This window comes from Salvelinus fontinalis, chromosome 40 (genome assembly GCF_029448725.1).
Source record: "Salvelinus fontinalis isolate EN_2023a chromosome 40, ASM2944872v1, whole genome shotgun sequence".
In the NCBI taxonomy this organism is placed as follows: Eukaryota; Metazoa; Chordata; class Actinopteri; order Salmoniformes; family Salmonidae; genus Salvelinus; species Salvelinus fontinalis.
Window position 1 is genome coordinate 8756645 of NC_074704.1, and position 18273 is coordinate 8774917.

An 18273-nucleotide genomic window follows, 5' to 3' on the forward strand; every position below is an offset into this window, starting at 1 on the left:
GGAGAGGCTCCTGGTGCAGTGGCAGCTGGTGAAATGGAGAGGCTCCTAGTGCAGTGGCAGCTGGTGAAATGGAGAGACTCCTGGTGCAGTGGCAGCTGGTGAAATGGAGAGGCTCCTAGTGCAGTGGCAGCTGGTGAAATGGAGAGACTCCTGGTGCAGTGGCAGCTGGTGAAATGGAGAGGCTCCTGATGCAGTGGCAGCTGGTGAAATGGAGAGGCTCCTGGTGCAGTGGCAGCTGGTGAAATGGAGAGGCTCCTAGTGCAGTGGCAGCTGGTGAAATGGAGAGGCTCCTGGTGCAGTGGCAGCTGGTGAAATGGAGAGACTCCTCGTGCAGTGGCAGCTGGTGAAATGGAGAGGCTCCTAGTGCAGTGGCAGCTGGTGAAATGGAGAGGCTCCTGGTGCAGTGGCAGCTGGTGAAATGGAGAGGCTCCTGGTGCAGTGGCAGCTGGTGAAATGGAGAGGCTCCTGGTGCAGTGGCAGCTGGTGAAATGGAGAGGCTCCTGGTGCAGTGGCAGCTGGTGAAATGGAGAGGCTCCTGGTGCAGTGGCAGCTGGTGAAATGGAGAGGCTCCTCGTGCAGTGGCAGCTGGTGAAATGGAGAGGCTCCTGGTGCAGTGGCAGCTGGTGAAATGGAGAGACATCCTAGTGCAGTGGCAGCTGGTGAAATGGAGAGACATCCTGGTGCAGTGGCAGCTGTTGAAATGGAGAGGCTCCTGGTGCAGTGGCAGCTGGTGAAATGGAGAGACATCCTGGTGCAGTGGCAGCTGGTGAAATGGAGAGACTACTAGTGCAGTGGCAGCTGGTGAAATGGAGAGACTCCTGGTGCAGTGGCAGCTGGGGAAATGGAGAGGCTCCTAGTGCAGTGGCAGCTGGTGAAATGGAGAGGCTCCTAGTGCAGTGGCAGCTGGTGAAATGGAGAGGCTCCTGGTGCAGTGGCAGCTGGTGAAATGGAGACACATCCTGATGCAGTGGCAGCTGGTGAAATGGAGAGACTCCTAGTGCAGTGGCAGCTGGAGAAATGGAGAGACTCCTGGTGCAGTGGCAGCTGGTGAAATGGAGAGGCTCCTGATGCAGTGGCAGCTGGTGAAATGGAGAGGCTCCTGGTGCAGTGGCAGCTGGTGAAATGGAAAGACATCATTTTGCAGTGGCAGCTGGTGAAATGGAGAGGCTCCTGATGCAGTGGCAGCTGGTGAAATGGAGAGACTCCTGGTGCAGTGGCAGCTGGTGAAATGGAGAGACATCCTGGTGCAGTGGCAGCTGGTGAAATGGAGAGACATCATGGTGCAGTGGCAGCTGGTGAAATGGAGAGGCTCCTGGTGCAGTGGCAGCTGGTGAAATGGAGAGGTTCCTGGTGCAGTGGCAGCTGGTGAAATGGAGAGACTCCTGGTGCAGTGGCAGCTTGTGAAATGGAGAGGCTCCTGGTGCAGTGGCAGCTGGTGAAATGGAGAGGCTCCTGGTGCAGTGGCAGCTGGTGAAATGGAGAGGCTCCTGGTGCAGTGGCAGCTGGTGAAATGGAGAGGCTCCTAGTGCAGTGGCAGCTGGTGAAATGGAGAGGCTCCTGGTGCAGTGGCAGCTGGTGAAATGGAGAGGCTCCTGGTGCAGTGGCAGCTGGTGAAATGGAGAGGCTCCTGGTGCAGTGGCAGCTGGTGAAATGGAGAGGCTCCTGGTGCAGTGGCAGCTGGTGAAATGGAGAGGCTCCTGGTGCAGTGGCAGCTGGTGAAATGGAGAGACATCCTGGTGCAGTGGCAGCTGGTGAAATGGAGAGGCTCCTGGTGCAGTGGCAGCTGGTGAAATGGAGAGACATCCTGGTGCAGTGGCAGCTGGTGAAATGGAGAGACTACTAGTGCAGTGGCAGCTGGTGAAATGGAGAGACTCCTGGTGCAGTGGCAGCTGGGGAAATGGAGAGGCTCCTAGTGCAGTGGCAGCTGGTGAAATGGAGAGGCTCCTAGTGCAGTGGCAGCTGGTGAAATGGAGAGGCTCCTGGTGCAGTGGCAGCTGGTGAAATGGAGACACATCCTGATGCAGTGGCAGCTGGTGAAATGGAGAGACTCCTAGTGCAGTGGCAGCTGGAGAAATGGAGAGACTCCTGGTGCAGTGGCAGCTGGTGAAATGGAGAGGCTCCTGATGCAGTGGCAGCTGGTGAAATGGAGAGGCTCCTGGTGCAGTGGCAGCTGGTGAAATGGAAAGACATCATTTTGCAGTGGCAGCTGGTGAAATGGAGAGGCTCCTGATGCAGTGGCAGCTGGTGAAATGGAGAGACTCCTGGTGCAGTGGCAGCTGGTGAAATGGAGAGACATCCTGGTGCAGTGGCAGCTGGTGAAATGGAGAGACATCATGGTGCAGTGGCAGCTGGTGAAATGGAGAGGCTCCTGGTGCAGTGGCAGCTGGTGAAATGGAGAGGTTCCTGGTGCAGTGGCAGCTGGTGAAATGGAGAGACTCCTGGTGCAGTGGCAGCTTGTGAAATGGAGAGGCTCCTGGTGCAGTGGCAGCTGGTGAAATGGAGAGGCTCCTGGTGCAGTGGCAGCTGGTGAAATGGAGAGGCTCCTGGTGCAGTGGCAGCTGGTGAAATGGAGAGGCTCCTAGTGCAGTGGCAGCTGGTGAAATGGAGAGGCTCCTGGTGCAGTGGCAGCTGGTGAAATGGAGAGGCTCCTGGTGCAGTGGCAGCTGGTGAAATGGAGAGGCTCCTGGTGCAGTGGCAGCTGGTGAAATGGAGAGGCTCCTGGTGCAGTGGCAGCTGGTGAAATGGAGAGGCTCCTGGTGCAGTGGCAGCTGGTGAAATGGAGAGGCTCCTAGTGCAGTGGCAGCTGGTGAAATGGAGAGGCTCCTGGTGCAGTGGCAGCTGGTGAAATGGAGAGGCTCCTGGTGCAGTGGCAGCTGGTGAAATGGAGAGGCTCCTGGTGCAGTGGCAGCTGGTGAAATGGAGAGGCTCCTGGTGCAGTGGCAGCTGGTGAAATGGAGAGGCTCCTAGTGCAGTGGCAGCTGGTGAAATGGAGAGGCTCCTGGTGCAGTGGCAGCTGGTGAAATGGAGAGACATCCTGGTGCAGTGGCAGCTGGTGAAATGGAGAGGCTCCTAGTGCAGTGGCAGCTGGTGAAATGGAGAGGCTCCTGGTGCAGTGGCAGCTGGTGAAATGGAGACACATCATGGTGCAGTGGCAGCTGGTGAAATGGAGAGGCTCCTGGTGAAATGGAGAGGCTCCTAGTGCAGTGGCAGCTTGTTAAATGGAGAGACTCCTAGTGCAGTGGCAGCTGGTGAAATGGAGACACATCATGGTGCAGTGGCAGCTGGTGAAATGGAGAGGCTCCTGGTGCAGTGGCAGCTGGTGAAATGGAGAGGCTCCTAGTGCAGTGGCAGCTGGTGAAATGGAGAGGCTCCTGGTGCAGTGGCAGCTGGTGAAATGGAGAGGCTCCTAGTGCAGTGGCAGCTGGTGAAATGGAGAGGCTCCTGGTGCAGTGGCAGCTGTTGAAATGGAGAGACATCCTGGTGCAGTGGCAGCTGGTGAAATGGAGAGACATCATGGTGCAGTGGCAGCTGGTGAAATGGAGAGGCTCCTGGTGCAGTGGCAGCTGGTGAAATGGAGACATCATGGTGCAGTGGCAGCTGGTGAAATGGAGAGGCTCCTGGTGCAGTGGCAGCTGGTGAAATGGAGAGGCTCCTGGTGCAGTGGCAGCTGGTGAAATGGAGAGACATCATGGTGCAGTGGCAGCTGGTGAAATGGAGAGGCTCCTGGTGCAGTGGCAGCTGTTGAAATGGAGAGACATCATGGTGCAGTGGCAGCTGGTGAAATGGAGAGACATCCTGGTGCAGTGGCAGCTGGTGAAATGGAGAGACATCATGGTGCAGTGGCAGCTGGTGAAATGGAGAGGCTCCTGGTGCAGTGGCAGCTGGTGAAATGGAGAGGCTCCTGGTGCAGTGGCAGCTGGTGAAATGGAGAGGCTCCTGGTGCAGTGGCAGCTGTTGAAATGGAGAGACATCCTGGTGCAGTGGCAGCTGGTGAAATGGAGAGACATCATGGTGCAGTGGCAGCTGGTGAAATGAAGAGGCTCCTAGTGCAGTGGCAGCTGGTGAAATGGAGAGGCTCCTAGTGCAGTGGCAGCTGGTGAAATGGAGAGGCTCCTAGTGCAGTGGCAGCTGGTGAAATGGAGAGGCTCCTAGTGCAGTGGCAGCTGGTGAAATGGAGAGGCTCCTGGTGCAGTGGCAGCTGGTGAAATGGAGAGGCTCCTAGTGCAGTGGCAGCTGGTGAAATGGAGAGGCTCCTAGTGCAGTGGCAGCTGGTGAAATGGAGAGGCTCCTGGTGCAGTGGCAGCTGGTAAAATGGAGAGGCTCCTGGTGCAGTGGCAGCTGTTGAAATGGAGAGACTCCTAGTGCAGTGGCAGCTGGTGAAATGGAGAGGCTCCTGGTTGTGCAACAATAACACACTATGTGACAGGTCCTTCATTGGTTTTTGTCTGTACAGCTGATGAAGGGGAAGTGCACCCTATTCCCTATGTAGTGCACTACTATTGACCAAGGCCCACATGTAAAAGGAAGCCATTTGGGATGCAGACTATAACAACCCACAGCAGCAATTACCTTCTCTGCTCCAAGGGCTTCACTTCTCTATCCCTTATTCTCCCTTCTTCTCTCTCTCCTCTCCCTCTCTCTCCTCTCCCTCCCTTCTTTTCTCCCTTTCTCTCCCTTCTTCTCTCTCTTCTCTCCCTTCTTCTCTCTCTCCTCTCCCTCATCTCCCCCTCTCCTCTCCCTCTCTCTCCCTTCTTTTCTCTCTCCCTTCTTCTCTCCCTCTCTCTCCCTTCTTCTCTCTCCCTTCTTCTCTCCCCCCTCTCTCTCCCTCTTCCCTTCCATTTATCTCCTCCCTCCCTCCTCTCCCTGTGGTGCTGAGACATAAGGTCTGGTTACTGGGTCCACTGTGGTGCTGAGACATAAGGTCTGGTTACTGGGTCCACTGTGGTGCTGAGACATTAGGTCTGGTTACTGGGTCCACTGTGGTGCTGAGACATTAGGTCTGGTTACTGGGTCCACTGTGGTGCTGAGACATACGGCCTGGTTACTGGGTCCACTGTGGTACTGAGACATTAGGTCTGGTTACTGGGTCCACTGTGGTACTGAGACATTAGGTCTAGTTACTGGGTCCACTAATATAATGTCGTCTTAGTGTCTGAATCACCTTAGTGTCTGAATCGTCTTAGTGTCTTAGTGTCTGAATCGTCTTAGTGTCTGAATCGTCTTAGTGTCTGAATCGTCTTAGTGTCTGAATCGTCTTAGTGTCTGAATCGTCTTAGTGTCTGAATCGCCTTAGTGTCTGAATCGTCTTAGTGTCTGAATCGTCTTAGTGTCTGAATCGTCTTAGTGTCTGAATCGTCTTAGTGTCTGAATCGTCTTAGTGTCTGAATCGTCTTAGTGTCTGAATCGTCTTAGTGTCTGAATCACCTTAGTGTCTGAATCGTCTTAGTGTCTGAATCGTCTTAGTGTCTGAATCGTCTTAGTGTCTGAATCGTCTTAGTGTCTGAATCGTCTTAGTGTCTGAATCGTCTTAGTGTCTGAATCGCCTTAGTGTCTGAATCGCCTTAGTGTCTGAATCGCCTTAGTGTCTGAATCGTCTTAGTGTCTGAATCGTCTTAGTGTCTGAATCGTCTTAGTGTCTGAATCGTCTTAGTGTCTGAATCGTCTAGGTGTCTGAATCGTCTAGGTGTCTGAATCGTCTAGGTGTCTGAATCGTCTTAGTGTCTGAATCGTCTTAGTGTCTGAATCGTCTTAGTGTCTGAATCGTCTTAGTGTCTGAATCGTCTTAGTGTCTGAATCGTCTGAATCGCCTTAGTGTCTGAATCGCCTTAGTGTCTGAATCGTCTTAGTGTCTGAATCGTCTTAGTGTCTGAATCGTCTTAGTGTCTGAATCGTCTTAGTGTCTGAATCGTCTTAGTGTCTGAATCATCTTAGTGTCTGAATCGTCTTAGTGTCTGAATCGTCTTAGTGTCTGAATCGTCTGAATCGTCTTAGTGTCTGAATCGTCTTAGTGTCTGAATCGTCTTAGTGTCTGAATCGTCTTAGTGTCTGAATCGTCTGAATCGCCTCAGTGTCTGAATCGTCTTAGTGTCTGAATCGTCTTAGTGTCTGAATCGTCTGAATCGTCTTAGTGTCTGAATCGTCTTAGTGTCTGAATCGTCTTAGTGTCTGAATCGTCTTAGTGTCTGAATCGCCTTAGTGTCTGAATCGCCTTAGTGTCTGAATCGTCTTAGTGTCTGAATCGTCTTAGTGTCTGAATCGCCTTAGTGTCTGAATCGTCTTAGTGTCTGAATCGTCTTAGTGTCTGAATCGTCTTAGTGTCTGAATCGTCTTAGTGTCTGAATCGCCTTAGTGTCTGAATCGTCTTAGTGTCTGAATCGTCTTAGTGTCTGAATCGTCTTAGTGTCTGAATCGTCTTAGTGTCTGAATCGCCTTAGTGTCTGAATCGTCTTAGTGTCTGAATCGTCTTAGTGTCTGAATCGCCTTAGTGTCTGAATCGCCTTAGTGTCTGAATCGTCTTAGTGTCTGAATCGTCTTAGTGTCTGAATCGTCTTAGTGTCTGAATCGTCTGAATCGTCTTAGTGTCTGAATCGTCTTAGTGTCTGAATCGCCTTAGTGTCTGAATCGTCTTAGTGTCTGAATCGTCTAAGTGTCTGAATCGTCTTAGTGTCTGAATCGTCTGAATCGTCTTAGTGTCTGAATCGCCTTAGTGTCTGAATCGCCTTAGTGTCTGAATCGTCTTAGTGTCTGAATCGTCTTAGTGTCTGAATCGTCTTAGTGTCTGAATCGTCTTAGTGTCTGAATCGTCTGAATCGCCTTAGTGTCTGAATCACCTTAGTGTCTGAATCGTCTTAGTGTCTGAATCGTCTTCGTGTCTGAATCGTCTTAGTGTCTGAATCGTCTTAGTGTCTGAATCGCCTTAGTGTCTGAATCGTCTTAGTGTCTGAATCGTCTTAGTGTCTGAATCGTCCTAGTGTCTGAATCGTCCTAGTGTCTGAATCGTCTTAGTGTCTGAATCGTCTTAGTGTCTGAATCGTCTTAGTGTCTGAATCGTCTAGGTGTCTGAATCGCCTTAGTGTCTGAATCACCTTAGTGTCTGAATCGTCTAGGTGCCTGAATCGCCTTAGTGTCTGAATCACCTTAGTGTCTGAATCGTCTGAATCGCCTTAGTGTCTGAATCGCCTTAGTGTCTGAATCGTCTTAGTGTCTGAATCGTCTTAGTGTCTGAATCGTCTTAGTGTCTGAATCGTCTTAGTGTCTGAATCGTCTTAGTGTCTGAATCGCCTTAGTGTCTGAATCGTCTGAATCGCCTTAGTGTCTGAATCGCCTTAGTTTCTGAATCGTCTTAGTGTCTGAATCTCCTTAGTTTCTGAATCGTCTTAGTGTCTGAATCGTCTTAGTGTCTGAATCGTCTTAGTGTCTGAATCGCCTTAGTGTCTGAATCGCCTTAGTGTCTGAATCGTCTTAGTGTCTGAATCGCCTTAGTGTCTGAATCGCCTTAGTGTCTGAATCGTCTTAGTGTCTGAATCGTCTGAATCGCCTTAGTGTCTGAATCGTCTTAGTGTCTGAATCGTCTTAGTGTCTGAATCGTCTTAGTGTCTGAATCGTCTGAATCGCCTTAGTGTCTGAATCGTCTTAGTGTCTGAATCGTCTTAGTGTCTGAATCGCCTTAGTGTCTGAATCGTCTTAGTGTCTGAATCGTCTTAGTGTCTGAATCGTCTTAGTGTCTGAATCGTCTTAGTGTCTGAATCGCCTTAGTGTCTGAATCGTCTTAGTGTCTGAATCGTCTTAGTGTCTGAATCGTCTGAATCGCCTTAGTGTCTGAATCGTCTTAGTGTCTGAATCGTCTTAGTGTCTGAATCGCCTTAGTGTCTGAATCGTCTTAGTGTCTGAATCGTCTTAGTGTCTGAATCGTCTTAGTGTCTGAATCGTCTTAGTGTCTGAATCGCCTTAGTGTCTGAATCGTCTTAGTGTCTGAATCGCCTTAGTGTCTGAATCGTCTTAGTGTCTGAATCGTCTTAGTGTCTGAATCGTCTTAGTGTCTGAATCGCCTTAGTGTCTGAATCGTCTTAGTGTCTGAATCGCCTTAGTGTCTGAATCGTCTTAGTGTCTGAATCACCTTAGTGTCTGAATCACCTTAGTGTCTGAATCGTCTTAGTGTCTGAATCGTCTTAGTGTCTGAATCGTCTTAGTGTCTGAATCGCCTTAGTGTCTGAATCGTCTTAGTGTCTGAATCGTCTAGGTGTCTGAATTGAAGGTTATGATATGCAGGTTTTGTCTGTCTCATTATGTGATAATGTTTTTTGTCCAATGTGAGCATTATTTTGTGTGATGACATTGGTGTGACTGTTCGTATCTGTCTCTCAAATTTCAATAACACAATAGATAAAACATGAATTCTCTCTCTTTTCCTCTCTCTCTTGCTCTTCCTTTCTCTCGCTCTTCCTCTCTCTCTCTGCTCTTCCTCTCTCTCTCTGCTCTTCCTCTCTCTCGCTCTTCCTCTCTCTCTCTGCTCTTCCTCTCTCTCTCTCTGCTCTTCCTCTCTCTCTCTCTCGCTCTAATTCTCTCTCTCTCTCTCCTCCAGAGAGGTGGAAGGTGAGTTGGAGGTGGTGTGGGAGGCAGCGACCAGAGAGAACCAAAGGATTAGGGAGACCCTCCAGGACTCCAGCCCATCTCTCCCCTCCCTCAGCCCAGCCAGAGGGCACCACGGCAGGGGTCTGAGCGATGGACCCTCCCCCGGATGGCTCTCCCACCCCCAGGATGAGGTGTTCTACGCCCGTCCGCACCCTGACAGCTCTGGCCCTCCTCCCTGCGTCTCCTCTCCCCAGAGCGGCGGCCGGCCCGGCCCCCACCACAGCCCTATGTTCGAGTCCGACTCGGACCAGCACCAGAACCCCTCCTCAGACGAGAGCGAGAAGAACGGCATGGACTTCTATTCTTAGTGTCCCTTTTGTATTGGTCTTACAGAATCAAATCAAATGTATTTATATATCCCTTCGTACATCAGCTGATATCTCAAAGTGCTGTACAGAAACCCAGCCTAAAACCCCAAACAGCAAGTAATGCAGGTGTAGAAGCACGGTGGCTAGGAAAAACTCCCTAGAAAGGCCAAAGCCTAGGAAGAAACCTAGAGAGGAACCAGGTTATGAGTATCTGTTTTAGTAGCCTGGTCCCAGATCTGTTTTAGTGGCCTGGTTCCAGATCTGTTTTAGTAGCCTGGTCCCAGATCTGTTTTAGTAGCCTGGTCCCATATCTCTTTTAGTAGCCTGGTCCCATATCTCTTTTAGTAGCCTGGTCCCATATCTCTTTTAGTAGCCTGGTCCCATATCTCTTTTAGTAGCCTGGTCCCATATCTCTTTTAGTAGCCTGGTCCCAGATCTGTTTTAGTTGCCTGGTTCCAGATCTGTTTTAGTAGCCTGGTCCCAGATCTGTTTTAGTAGCCTGGTCCCAGATCTGTTTTAGTAGCCTGGTCCCAGATCTGTTTTAGTAGCCTGGTCCCAGGTCTGTTTTAGTAGCCTGGTCCCAGATCTGTTTTAGTGGCCTGGTCCCAGATCTGTTTTAGTAGCCTGGTTCCAGATCTGTTTTAGTAGCCTGGTCCCAGATCTCTTTTAGTGGCCTGGTCCCAGATCTGTTTTAGTAGCCTGGTCCCAGATCTGTTTTAGTAGCCTGGTTCCAGATCTGTTTTAGTGGCCTGGTCCCAGATCTGTTTTAGTGGCCTGGTCCCAGATCTGTTTTAGTAGCCTGGTCCCAGATCTGTTTTAGTAGCCTGGTTCCAGATCTGTTTTAGTTGCCTGGTTCCAGATCTGTTTTAGTTGCCTGGTCCCAGATCTGTTTTAGTAGCCTGGTTCCAGATCTGTTTTAGTAGCCTGGTTCCAGATCTGTTTTAGTGGCCTGGTCCCAGATCTGTTTTAGTAGCCTGGTCCCAGATCTGTTTCTGCTCTTGATAACTCCATTGTTCATTGTCAAGCCAAACATGACAATTCCATAAGGAGTAGAACCAGCCTGGTACCAGACTAGAACCACCCTGGTACCAGACTAGAAGACCAGGTCTGTATTGGTCAGACTAGAACCACCCTGGCACCAGGCTAGAAGACCAGGTCTGTATTGGTCAGACTAGAACCACCCTGGTACCAGACTAGAAGACCAGGTCTGTATTGGTCAGACTAGAACCACCCTGGTACCAGACTAGAACCACCCTGGTACCAGACTAGAAGACCAGGTCTGTATTGGTCAGACTAGAACCACCCTGGTACCAGACTAGAACCACCCTGGCACCAGACTAGAAGACCAGGTCTGCATTGGTCAGACTAGAACCACCCTGGTACCAGACTAGAAGACCAGGTATGTATTGGTCAGACTAGAACCACCCTGGTACCAGGCTAGAAGACCAGGTCTGTATTGGTCAGACTAGAACCACCCTGGTACCAGACTAGAAGACCAGGTATGTATTGGTCAGACTAGAACCACCCTGGTACCAGACTAGAACCACCCTGGTACCAGGCTAGAAGACCAGGTCTGTATTGGTCAGACTAGAACCACCCTGGTACCAGACTAGAAGACCAGGTCTGTATTGGTCAGACTAGAACCACCCTGGCACCAGGCTAGAAGACCAGGTCTGTATTGGTCAGACTAGAACCACCCTGGTACCAGACTAGAACCACCCTGGTACCAGACTAGAAGACCAGGTCTGTATTGGTCAGACTAGAACCACCCTGGTACCAGAATAGAAGACCAGGTCTGTATTAGTCAGACTAGAACCACCCTGGTACCAGACTAGAAGACCAGGTCTGTATTGGTCAGACTAGAACCACCCTGGTACCAGGCTAGAAGACCAGCTCTGTATTGGTCAGACTAGAACCACCCTGGTACCAGACTAGAACCACCCTGGTACCAGACTAGAAGACCAGGTCTGTATTGGCCAGACTAGAACCACCCTGGTACCAGATTAGAACCACCCTGGTACCAGACTAGAAGACCAGGTCTGTATTGGTCAGACTAGAACCACCCTGGTACCAGACTAGAACCACCCTGGCACCAGGCTAGAAGACCAGGTCTGTATTGGTCAGACTAGAACCACCCTGGTACCAGACTAGAAGTCCAGGTCTGTATTGGTCAGACTAGAACCACCCTGGTACCAGACTAGAAGACCAGGTCTGTATTGGTCAGACTAGAACCACCCTGGTACCAGGCTAGAAGACCAGGTCTGTATTGGTCAGACTAGAACCACCCTGGTACCAGGCTAGAAGACCAGGTCTGTATTGGTCAGACTAGAACCACCCTGGCACCAGGCTAGAAGACCAGGTCTGTATTGGTCAGACTAGAACCACCCTGGTACCAGACTAGAACCACCCTGGTACCAGGTTAGAAGACCAGGTCTGTATTGGTCAGACTAGAACCACCCTGGTACCAGGCTAGAAGACCAGGTCTGTATTGGTCAGACTAGAAACACCCTGACACCAGGCTAGAAGACCAGGTCTGTATTGGTCAGACTAGAACCACCCTGACACCAGACTAGAAGACCAGGTCTGTATTGGTCAGACTAGAACCACCCTGGTACCAGGCTAGAAGACCAGGTCTGTATTGGTCAGACTAGAACCACCCTGGCACCAGACTAGAAGACCAGGTCTGTATTGGTCAGACTAGAACCACCCTGGCACCAGACTAGAAGACCAGGTCTGTATTGGTCAGACTAGAACTACCCTGGCACCAGACTAGAAGACCAGGTCTGTATTGGTCAGACTAGAACCACCCTGGTACCAGACTAGAAGACCAGGTCTGTATTGGTCAGACTAGAAGACCAGGTCTGTATTGGTCAGACTAGAACCACCCTGGTACCAGGCTAGAAGACCAGGTCTGTATTGGTCAGACTAGAACCACCCTGGTACCAGGCTAGAAGACCAGGTCTGTATTGGTCAGACTAGAACCACCCTGGTACCAGACTAGAAGACCAGGTCTGTATTGGTCAGACTAGAACCACCCTGGTACCAGGCTAGAAGACCAGGTCTGTATTGGTCAGACTAGAACCACCCTGGTACCAGATTAGAAGACCAGGTCTGTATTGGTCAGACTAGAACCACCCTGGTACCAGGCTAGAAGACCAGGTCTGTATTGGTCAGACTAGAACCACCCTGGTACCAGACTAGAAGACCAGGTCTGTATTGGTCAGACTAGAACCACCCTGGTACCAGGCTAGAAGACCAGGTCTGTATTGGTCAGACTAGAACCACCCTGGTACCAGACTAGAAGACCAGGTCTGTATTGGTCAGACTAGAACCACCCTGGTACCAGGCTAGAAGACCAGGTCTGTATTGGTCAGACTAGAACCACCCTGGCACCAGGCTAGAAGACCAGGTCTGTATTGGTCAGACTAGAACCACCCTGGTACCAGGCTAGAAGACCAGGTCTGTATTGGTCAGACTAGAACCACCCTGGTACCAGGCTAGAAGACCAGGTCTGTATTGGTCAGACTAGAACCACCCTGGTACCAGGCTAGAAGACCAGGTCTGTATTGGTCAGACTAGAACCACCCTGGTACCAGGCTAGAAGACCAGGTCTGTATTGGTCAGACTAGAACCACCCTGGTACCAGGCTAGAAGACCAGGTCTGTATTGGTCAGACTAGAACCACCCTGGTACCAGACTAGAAGACCAGGTCTGTATTGGTCAGACTAGAACCACCCTGGTACCAGGCTAGAAGACCAGGTCTGTATTGGTCAGACTAGAACCACCCTGGTACCAGACTAGAAGACCAGGTCTGTATTGGTCAGACTAGAACCACCCTGGTACCAGACTAGAAGACCAGGTCTGTATTGGTCAGACTAGAACCACCCTGGCACCAGACTAGAACCACCCTGGTACCAGGCTAGAACCACCCTGGTACCAGACTAGAAGACCAGGTCTGTATTGGTCAGACTAGAACCACCCTGGCACCAGACTAGAAGACCAGGTCTGTATTGGTCAGACTAGAACCACCCTGGTACCAGACTAGAAGACCAGGTCTGTATTGGTCAGACTAGAACCACCCTGGTACCAGACTAGAAGACCAGGTCTGTATTGGTCAGACTAGAACCACCCTGGTACCAGACTAGAACCACCCTGGTACCAGACTAGAAGACCAGGTCTGTATTGGTCAGACTAGAACCACCCTGGTACCAGGCTAGAAGACCAGGTCTGTATTGGTCAGACTAGAACCACCCTGGTACCAGACTAGAACCACCCTGGTACCAGACTAGAACCACCCTGGTACCAGACTAGAACCACCCTGGTACCAGACTAGAAGACCAGGTCTGTATTGGTCAGACTAGAACCACTCTGGTACCAGACTAGAAGACCAGGTCTGTATTGGTCAGACTAGAACCACCCTGGTACCAGACTAGAAGACCAGGTCTGTATTGGTCAGACTAGAACCACCCTGGTACCAGACTAGAAGACCAGGTCTGTATTGGTCAGACTAGAACCACCCTGGTACCAGGCTAGAAGACCAGGTCTGTATTGGTCAGACTAGAACCACCCTGGTACCAGACTAGAAGACCAGGTCTGTATTGGTCAGACTAGAACCACCCTGGTACCAGACTAGAAGACCAGGTCTGTATTGGTCAGACTAGAACCACCCTGGTACCAGACTAGAACCACCCTGGCACCAGGCTAGAAGACCAGGTCTGTATTGGTCAGACTAGAACCACCCTGGTACCAGACTAGAAGACCAGGTCTGTATTGGTCAGACTAGAACCACCCTGGTACCAGACTAGAACCACCCTGGTACCAGGCTAGAAGACCAGGTCTGTATTGGTCAGACTAGAACCACCCTGGTACCAGACTAGAAGACCAGGTCTGTATTGGTCAGACTAGAACCACCCTGGCACCAGACTAGAACCACCCTGGCACCAGACTAGAACCACCCTGGCACCAGGCTAGAATACCAGGTCTGTATTGGTCAGACTAGAACCACCCTGGCACCAGGCTAGAATACCAGGTCTGTATTGGTCAGACTGTTCAAACATTTCCCAAGGCATTAACTTGATTTACACAGTTAAAAACCAAGTTGTTTTATTTACAAAGCTCTATTTTGAATGTTGTATGATCTCTGTGTTATTGAGTAGATTTGATACGACTCTGTGTCTCCATCAAACTGTATTTTACTGTGCGTCTCTTAGCCAATCAAACATCCTATTGAAATAACAATCAACTTCATTTATGTCACAATCGTTACTGTATGTCACAATCTAGCTCTTTACAAATAAATGTGTTTTCTTCCGTTCACCACTGTCCTCTTGTTCATCCATTTAACCGCAATTACCAGGGTTGTGTCCCAAATGACCCCCCTAGTCTCTAGGTAGTTAGCTACGACCAGGACCCATAGTGAATAGGGTGCCTTAGGTAGTTAACTACGACCAGGACCCATAGTGAATAGGGTTCCCTAGGTAGTTAACTACGACCAGGACCCATAGTGAATAGGGTGCCCTAGGTAGTTAACTACGACCAGGACCCATAGTGAATAGGGTGCCTTAGGTAGTTAACTACGACCAGGACCCATAGTGAATAGGGTGCCCTAGGTAGTTAACTACGACCAGGACCCATAGTGAATAGGGTGCCTTAGGTAGTTAACTACGACCAGGACCCATAGTGAATAGGGTGCCTTAGGTAGTTAACTACGACCAGGACACATAGTGAATAGGGTGCCTTAGGTAGTTAACTACGACCAGGACACATAGTGAATAGGGTGCCTTAGGTAGTTAACTACGACCAGGACACATAGTGAATAGGGTGCCCTAGGTAGTTAACTACGACCAGGACACATAGTGAATAGGGTGCCCTAGGTAGTTAACTACGACCAGGACCCATAGTGAATATGGTGCCCTAGGTAGTTAACTACGACCAGGACCCATAGTGAGTAGGGTGCCCTAGGTAGTTAACTACGACCAGGACCCATAGTGAATAGGGTGCCTTAGGTAGTTAACTACGACCAGGACACATAGTGAATAGGGTGCCCTAGGTAGTTAACTACGACCAGGACCCATAGTGAATAGGGTGCCCTGAGTAGTTAACTACGACCAGGACCCATAGTGAATAGGGTGCCCTAGGTAGTTAACTACGACCAGGACCCATAGTGAATAGGGTGCCTTAGGTAGTTAACTACGACCAGGACCCATAGTGAATAGGGTGCCCTAGGTAGTTAACTACGACCGGGACCCATAGTGAATAGGGTGCCTTAGGTAGTTAACTACGACCGGGACCCATAGTGAATAGGGTGCCTTAGGTAAACTACGACCAGGACCCATAGTGAATAGGGTGCCCTAGGTAGTTAACTACGACCAGGACCCATAGTGAATAGGGTGCCCTAGGTAGTTAGCTACGACCAGGACCCATAGTGAATAGGGTGCCCTAGGTAGTTAACTACGACCAGGACCCATAGTGAATAGTGTGCCCTAGGTAGTTAACTACGACCAGGACCCATAGTGAATAGTGTGCCCTAGGTAGTTAACTACGACCAGGACACATAGTGAATAGGGTGCCTTAGGTAGTTAACTACGACCAGGACCCATAGTGAATAGGGTGCCTTAGGTAGTTAACTACGACCAGGACCCATAGTGAATAGAGTGCCTTAGGTAGTTAACTACGACCAGGACCCATAGTGAATAGAGTGCCTTAGGTAGTTAACTACGACCAGGACACATAGTGAATAGGGTGCCTTAGGTAGTTAACTACGACCAGGACACATAGTGAATAGGGTGCCTTAGGTAGTTAACTACGACCAGGACACATAGTGAATAGGGTGCCCTAGGTAGTTAACTACGACCAGGACCCATAGTGAATAGGGTGCCCTAGGTAGTTAACTACGACCAGGACCCATAGTGAATATGGTGCCCTAGGTAGTTAACTACGACCAGGACCCATAGTGAATAGGGTGCCTTAGGTAGTTAACTACGACCAGGACCCATAGTGAATAGGGTGCCCTAGGTAGTTAACTACGACCAGGACCCATAGTGAATAGGGTGCCTTAGGTAGTTAACTACGACCAGGACCCATAGTGAATAGGGTGCCTTAGGTAGTTAACTACGACCAGGACACATAGTGAATAGGGTGCCTTAGGTAGTTAACTACGACCAGGACACATAGTGAATAGGGTGCCCTAGGTAGTTAACTACGACCAGGATCCATAGTGAATAGGGTGCCTTAGGTAGTTAACTACGACCAGGACCCATAGTGAATAGGGTGCCTTAGGTAGTTAACTACGACCAGGACACATAGTGAATAGGGTGCCTTAGGTAGTTAACTACGACCAGGACACATAGTGAATAGGGTGCCTTAGGTAGTTAACTACGACCAGGACACATAGTGAATAGGGTGCCCTAGGTAGTTAACTACGACCAGGACACATAGTGAATAGGGTGCCCTAGGTAGTTAACTACGACCAGGACCCATAGTGAATATGGTGCCCTAGGTAGTTAACTTCGACCAGGACCCATAGTGAGTAGGGTGCCCTAGGTAGTTAACTACGACCAGGACCCATAGTGAATAGGGTGCCTTAGGTAGTTAACTATGACCAGGACCCATAGTGAATAGGGTGCCCTAGGTAGTTAACTACGACCGGGACCCATAGTGAATAGGGTGCCTTAGGTAGTTAACTACGACCGGGACCCATAGTGAATAGGGTGCCTTAGGTAGTTAACTACGACCAGGACCCATAGTGAATAGGGTGCCCTAGGTAGTTAACTACGACCAGGACCCATAGTGAATAGGGTGCCCTAGGTAGTTAACTACGACCAGGACACATAGTGAATAGGGTGCCCTAGGTAGTTAACTACGACCAGGATCCATAGTGAATAGGGTGCCTTAGGTAGTTAACTACGACCAGGACCCATAGTGAATAGTGTGCCCTAGGTAGTTAACTACGACCAGGACACATAGTGAATAGGGTACCCTAGGTAGTTAACTACGACCAGGACCCATAGTGAATAGGGTGCCCTAGGTAGTTAACTACGACCAGGACCCATAGTGAATAGGGTGCCTTAGGTAGTTAACTACGACCAGGACTCATAGTGAATACGGTGCCCTAGGTAGTTAACTACGACCAGGACCCATAGTGAATATGGTGCCTTAGGTAGTTAGCTACGACCAGGACCCATAGTGAATAGGGTGCCCTAGGTAGTTAACTACAACCAGGACCCATAGTGAATAGGGTGCCCTAGGTAGTTAACTACGACCAGGACCCATAGTGAATAGGGTGCCTTAGGTAGTTAACTACGACCAGGACACATAGTGAATAGGGTGCCCTAGGTAGTTAACTACGACCGGGACCCATAGTGAATATGGTGCCCTAGGTAGTTAACTACGACCAGGACCCATAGTGAATAGGGTGCCTTAGGTAGTTAACTACGACCAGGACCCATGGTGAATAGGGTGCCCTAGGTAGTTAACTACGACCAGGACCCATAGTGAATAGGGTGCCTTAGGTAGTTAACTACGACCAGGACCCATAGTGAATATGGTGCCTTAGGTAGTTAGCAACGACCAGGACCCAGAGTGAATAGGGTGCCCTAGGTAGTTAACTACGACCAGGACCCATAGTGAATAGGGTGCCTTAGGTAGTTAACTACGACCAGGACCCATGGTGAATAGAGTGCCCTAGGTAGTTAACTACGACCAGGACCCATAGTGAATAGGGTGCCTTAGGTAGTTAACTACGACCGGGACCCATAGTGAATAGGGTGCCCTAGGTAGTTAACTACGACCAGGACACATAGTGAATAGGGTGCCCTAGGTAGTTAACTACGACCGGGACCCATAGTGAATACGGTGCCCTAGGTAGTTAACTACGACCGGGACCCATAGTGAATAGGGTTCCCTAGGTAGTTAACTACGACCAGGACCCATAGTGAATAGGGTGCCCTAGGTAGTTAACTACGACCAGGACCCATAGTGAATAGGGTGCCTTAGGTAGTTAACTACGACCAGGACCCATAGTGAATAGTGTGCCCTAGGTAGTTAACTACGACCAGGACCCATGGTGAATAGGGTGCCCTAGGTAGTTAGCTACGACCAGGACCCATAGTGAATAGGGTGCCCTAGGTAGTTAACTATGACCGGGACCCATAGTGAATAGTTTGCCCTAGGTAGTTTTCTACGACCAGGACCCATAGTGAATAGTGTGCCCTAGGTAGTTAATATACGACCAGGACCCATAGTGAATAGTGTGCCCTAGGTAGTTAATATACGACCAGGACCCATATTGAATAGAGTGCCATTTGGGACAGTCTAGATTAGAGGTCGGCCGATT

At 50.1% G+C, this 18273-nt stretch overlaps 1 protein-coding gene across 1 annotated transcript in view; it reads left to right on the forward strand.

Moving 5' to 3' along the window:
• cep89 (centrosomal protein 89) overlaps positions 1 to 10664 on the forward strand; it is a 177747-nt gene extending 167083 nt beyond the window's left edge. Inside the window, exon 20 of the mRNA XM_055906458.1 lies at positions 8582 to 10664. Within this exon, the coding sequence (XP_055762433.1) occupies positions 8582 to 8939 (358 nt within the window). The 3' untranslated portion in view covers positions 8940 to 10664. The remainder of the gene's footprint in view (positions 1 to 8581) is intronic.
• The last annotated feature ends 7609 nt before the right edge of the window (positions 10665 to 18273 follow it).